Source organism: Pleuronectes platessa, chromosome 13 (genome assembly GCF_947347685.1).
Source record: "Pleuronectes platessa chromosome 13, fPlePla1.1, whole genome shotgun sequence".
Classification (NCBI taxonomy): Eukaryota; Metazoa; Chordata; class Actinopteri; order Pleuronectiformes; family Pleuronectidae; genus Pleuronectes; species Pleuronectes platessa.
Window position 1 is genome coordinate 25,302,815 of NC_070638.1, and position 5,946 is coordinate 25,308,760.

Sequence of the window (5,946 nt, forward strand, 5' to 3'; positions counted from 1 at the left end):
CTTGTGAGCGCCGCGGAGCATGTTGGGGCGAAATTCTCACAAGAACTCAAATAGATGCCCTGTCAGATATCAAAACACATTTGGGGGGAATTGATGACAGAGAGAGGTAATTGTTATTCTTAAATATTGATGTATGAAGAAAAAATTGGGCTCCAGCAGAAGGGGCACTTTTCTCATCCAGGGCAAAAGGGCCAGTGCTCAAGCACCACTAGGGGTCTATCTGTGCACGTGCCTGGGCACCACCATTATGATCATCATCATAATTATCATTCATAATGATGAATTGGTGCTCGTTTGAGAGGCCTCAGAGACCCTTTGAATGAGGAGACAGGCAATAAGCCCAGGCCACAATGGTTGCAGAAAGACTGCAAATTGGTGCTTCTGTGTTATAAAAGTTATAAAACACATGAATGATTTCCCCATCTCTGATCATACAGAAAATCATGATAATAAAAACATTATGATGGGCTATTGTCAGGAAACCAGTGACTGGAGCATATTATATTTTTATTAAATGAACATTCCATGGATCACAGTGGCACAGTGCATCAAACTCTGCAAGCTGAGTCATCTGGACCTAGAACATCATGTAGGCTGTGTGTTATACATGTTTGTTAAGGAACACAGACAAACGCAGTTCTGCAGTGAGACATTATTCCTATGGAGAAGCTGCATGTTACACTGCCATTTATTATCTACATCAAAGCTTCCCAAGAAGCAGTATAACATATGATTTGACAGAGCTGATGTGTGACAGACTATACGCGTGTGGGTGCGTGTGTGTGTGCGTGGGTGTGGGCGTGATTGTATGTGTGCGTAAAGATAGAGGGGAGGTTGTCACGTCACCTAATCACCCTCCCCCATTTACCCGGTGACGCAAGCCACACACATTACTTAAACGAGCCCATTGCCACACCAAGCTCTTAGAAGTCAGCCCACAAGTAGTTTTTTCCTCTAACCGGTGAAACCCTGCACGAAGCAGTCCCGTGGAACCGCATACAGTAAGTCAGATAGAAGAGAAAAGGCTGAACCGTGTCCGCTCTGCCTAGCGCCTGCCACAAACTGAGAAGCGCGCACATATATTGGCCGCACGAGCCAGAACCAGTCACCTACTCTGCCAGGACTCCCGAGGGCGCGCAGAGGTAAGATAAAACAACCTTTTCATTCTCAAACTGCAACTCCTAATACTACAGTTATTAGCTAACTACTGCTTTCACTAGCATCGTTCACACACAGCAGAACCGGCTTCGTTCATGTTTACACATGTATTTACGTACATCTTATATCTTAATTGTCATCATCATTAGCTGCACTAGGAGGCTGGTAGTCGTATTATATGGAGGTTTAGTAGTTATAGTTATTGCGACAATATTAGTAGACTTGCTAAGCTGGCTAACTTTGAACTTGCTGTAATATCTCTGCTGTCTCTCTCTGCTCTCAGTCCATGGCTGCCTCCGCACACAGCAGCTGCATGTGGATGTTAGTCGTGGGAGCGTGCGTCTCACTGGTAGTCGGAGCGGACTGTGGGAAGGAGTGTGCACTGTGTGTGTACCAGCTGCTTGGACAGCAGTCTGCTTTCTCTTCCATGGTAATCTCACTTTATTTGATTGTAACTACAACGTCCATGTGTGGTCCCTACAGACTTGACAAACTAATAATTAATTTGAAATCCTTTGGCCCGAGATACCCAGTTGTCGCAGCTATGGTAAAGCTGTGCCATTCAGATAAATCCGAGTTAATGCATTATATGTGTCATTTTATCCGCTACAATATATCTAGCTAAGGATAAGATATAGGGGCGGCTGTGGCTGAGGGGTAGAGTTGTCGGCAGTTCGATCCCCAGTCTGACCCATCTGCATGCCGAAGTGTCCTTAGGCAAGATGCTGAACCCCGAATGGCCCCCCATAGAATAACAAAGTGCTGCGAATATATGCACTGTATGAATGTGTGTGTGAATGGGTGAATGTAAAACTGTACTGTTAAGTGCTTTGAGTGGTCATCAAGACTAGAAAAGCACTATATAAATACAAAACCATTTACCTTATAATAATGAAATAATCCTTTCTTAGTCCCACAATGTGGCATTTTGTAATGATCATTACCATATTAAAGTGTATCATTATAATAAGAAAAATGCATTAGGTGTTTTTTTGAAAATGCTTAGTGTTACATTCTAGCGGTTTATTTTCCTTTTCTTTCCTGCCATTTTCAATGCCTCTGTTACTTTCTGCTTGTCATTATATTCATGTCATATCCCAATCTGTTTCTCTTAATTTCCTTTTCATTCTTTTCTATCTCCTATTCCTGTATTATTTACCTCCTCTCGTTTCCTCACATCACCATGCCAGTCATTACATGGCAGTCAATGTATAAATATTCTAGTGATTAAAAATCAAACCTAATATTTACCTTTCAGTGTTTCATACAAATTTAAATAATTCAGATATTGAAATGTCTGATGTGTTTAGTGTCCATCACAAGTATTTCCATTTAACTGATTTTAAATAGCCTATTGGTGTTTGCTCTCCTTTTAAAATCTGGAATATCTGTATCTATGCTTTATTCAAATTCATTAAATGATAACAAATATTTTCTATGCTTTCCTTGTTTGAAGTATTATACTAACTAAACAAATGCTCAACTACAAATAAAAATATATATTTTTTTTTAATTATTGAAATTTTATTAATTGAAATTCTATTATGAATCAACTCAATCAATATTCACACAATAAATTACTTATATAAAAGGGAATCTTCTCAATTAAATAATTTCTTGAGGTTTGGTTTATATGAAAAACTGTCCATGTTTGGTCTTTGCTGTCTTTCTCCTTATTACGCAATCATTATTGTTTCATACCTCCCATTATGGCCACCAGAGATAGCTGTTGGCCATCACCCTCCAATCCCCTGAGGTGCCAATATGTCCTCTATTCAATTTTCCTGTTCATTAATTCTGTCTTCATAAGCAAGTGGCACTGAAAGCTCAGCAAGATTCCTTTCTCTGTGCCATCAAACAGGAATTTCTGATGGTTGAATTAAGTGAAATCCAATGACACATGAGGTTAGGAGCAGGTGAACCCAGCAGTAAGCAGCCCCCAAGGCCCAGCAGACACGTTTAGTCTGATTATACTTGTGCCACTGGGCTTATACGGAAACGCATGGTTAAAGGATGACTGGGATAATTGGGTTGTGGGGTGGGGGACATGCCGCTTTTATATGCGAAGCTGGTATTAGATATGTCAGTGGGCGAGGAGCAGGCTGGGACAGATGGTTTTAAAGGAGAAATTGTGTGTTTTCTAAGTTGTTCAGGGAATAATTTTGGTATTTTCTAAACAAATTGGGCTTTTGTGTTCTCTCAAACCATCTGCGAACAGTTAACTGTAATCTCTCTCTCTCTCGTTCACTGTTTTCTGTCTTTAGAAAGACTTTAGTCTTTGAGGGTTGTTCTCTATCTGAACACAATCGTGGCTGCAAATCAAACAAATTCTCTCTGTCTTAAATTTCAGGAGTTCATCAGACCCTATCATCATGGTTTAATATCGCTGAAATTAAAAATCTTTAATGCTATCGGAGATATGAATTGCAGTCAGAAAGGGCTTTCCACCACAATATATTTGTATATGTCTAGAGCCAAGAGTTGTTTCATTTTCCCATGATCTATTTGACAGATATAAATCCATTAAAGTTTGGAAAGTGTAACTAATGTATTGCATCCTAGAATGCTTTTAGTTGTTATGTTCTCCGTTATTTAAAATCTCAGACATTGAAATTATCAAGTGAAGAGTTTCAGATTGAATGATTTCTCACAATATATTCACAATCACAATATTATAAAGCTGGTAGTGACACATTTTAAAAACTAAGAGATCGATTATTATTTCAGTTGTGAGTGATTTTCAGAAGGCTATCAGATCTACATCAATCTTATAATCATTAATTTGACCAGGACTCGGTATAAGTGAGAAAGACAGCAGCAGCCAAAACTTCCTGACTTTTTGTAAAGATTCTAATAACTGGGTGTACACTAGGATTCCACTTAGTGGTTCTTAATTAGAGTCTTAATCAATTAATCAAATTGTATTTGTATTGCACATATTTACAAATCACAATTTGTCTCATAAGGCTTTAACAAGGTGTGACATCCTGTGCCATTTCACCTCTTTGCCTAGTTAATGCATACTTTTTAAACTTAACTCCCTCAGTTCTAATACATGATGTGGTCACTGATGTTGGTAGCTTTTGTACCATAGAGATACTATGGTAATCATTAATCATATCGTCAACATTTTTTGTATCCAATAATCATTTGACATGAAATTCATCATTCAGGGCTGCCAATTTCAGCAACATACATGAACACTGAGCCGATTACTTAAATTACCACTTTATTCACACACTATTGTCAGACGGTGCAGCTCCCCTTACTAGTGATTGAAAAGGTTGTTGTACCTACAGACATGACATAAAGTTATGTTTATAAGAATACAATAAATATGCTGCAAAGTGGGGATTGTTGAGTTATTAACCTGTGCTTGCTTAACTTAACCGTACATCCTAATTGTGCTAGAAGAGATGTGTTGCTCAGCTTCAATTTCTTAAACTAAAAGCAAATCATTGTAAGTCATTATGATGATTAGAATTAAATTAAGTCTATACATTTTAGGAGTTTCACAACGGAAATTAAAGGATTCTCTCCCTGATAAAACCACTGATTCAGGGATAATGTAAGCTTGAAAGTGCATGTGTAAAATCAGCATCATGCGATTGGTTTACAGTGTACTGATAAGACTGTATGTAAAAGTCATGATTAAGTCAAATTTTTTCAGACATGCTCTCTTGAGTGCAATGGTGATTTGGACAGCCAGAAGCTCCGCTTGTGCCGGGACCTCCTATTGGAGGAGGAAAACCACATTCCTCTGGATGCCGACCCACGTCAACAGCGGGAGCAGGAAGCCGCCGGTGCCATGACGGATGACACTGAGGATGCAACATCTCCAGAACACCAGCTGGCCAAGAAGTACGGGGGCTTCATGAAACGCTATGGAGGTTTCATGTCTCGCCGGTCCTCTTCGCCAGAGGGGGAACTCGAGGATGCTGGTAACAAGGATGAGGAAGAAAAAATTCGCCTAGAGATCCTTAAATTCCTTAATGCAGCAGTCGAGCACGGCAGTGAGGGGGATGGTCAGGGCGTTGAGGCAATTAAGAGGTATGGAGGCTTCATGCGCCGGGCTGCAGGAGGGGTAGTGCAGAGTGACCTGCTGGAGGCAGTGTTAGGCCGTGGGCTAAAGAAGCGCTATGGAGGTTTCATGAGACGCGTGGGCAGGCCCGAGTGGTTGGTGGACAGCAGCAAGAGTGGGGGGGTGTTGAAACGGGCCTGGGAGAACGGCAGTGAGCAACAGAAGAGGTACGGGGGTTTCATGGACTAGGATATCACAGTTGTGGCCCTTCAGTCCCTCAATCCCTCCAAGCACTCTTCGTCAACCAATCACCTTGTAGTCTGGACTTGTTGGTGTCTGAATCAACTCCCCACTCTCTCTGCCTACTACATTGCTTCATCTGGCTTTGTATAACGTGTTGCTGCCTGTTTCATTGGATCAGTTGGTCCTGTATTGATAAAAAAGATAAACAAATATTGTTCAGTACACAACATTTTTTTGGTCTGTTTTTGGTGTTATTATATTATTTATTAAAGACTCTGTTGATCGAGGTTTGTTGATTGAGTCTATGATTTTAAATTTAACATTTTTGTGTATGTGTCTGCAAGTCTCCCACTCTTTAAAACCAAAGGCTCGTCAAACATTAACATATGCAGATATTTGCTGTAAGTACGTATGAATCCATCACCACAGCTTACTTATCTGCCAACATTTTCCTAACAACATTGACCTAAGCCTGCAGTACTCATGTCTATGCAAACAAAGGTCTAGTTTCCCTCAAAGTAAAA

At 40.2% G+C, this 5,946-nt stretch overlaps 1 protein-coding gene across 1 annotated transcript; it reads left to right on the forward strand.

Moving 5' to 3' along the window:
* Window positions 1–894: 894 nt before the first annotated feature.
* Window positions 895–5,709, forward strand: LOC128454793 (proenkephalin-A). Its single transcript, XM_053438338.1, has 3 exons — window positions 895–1,142; window positions 1,442–1,588; window positions 4,829–5,709. The coding sequence occupies exons 2-3, from the start codon at window positions 1,445–1,447 to the stop codon at window positions 5,426–5,428; spliced, it is 744 nt and encodes a 247-aa protein (XP_053294313.1). The 5' UTR covers window positions 895–1,142; window positions 1,442–1,444; the 3' UTR covers window positions 5,429–5,709.
* Window positions 5,710–5,946: the final 237 nt, after the last annotated feature.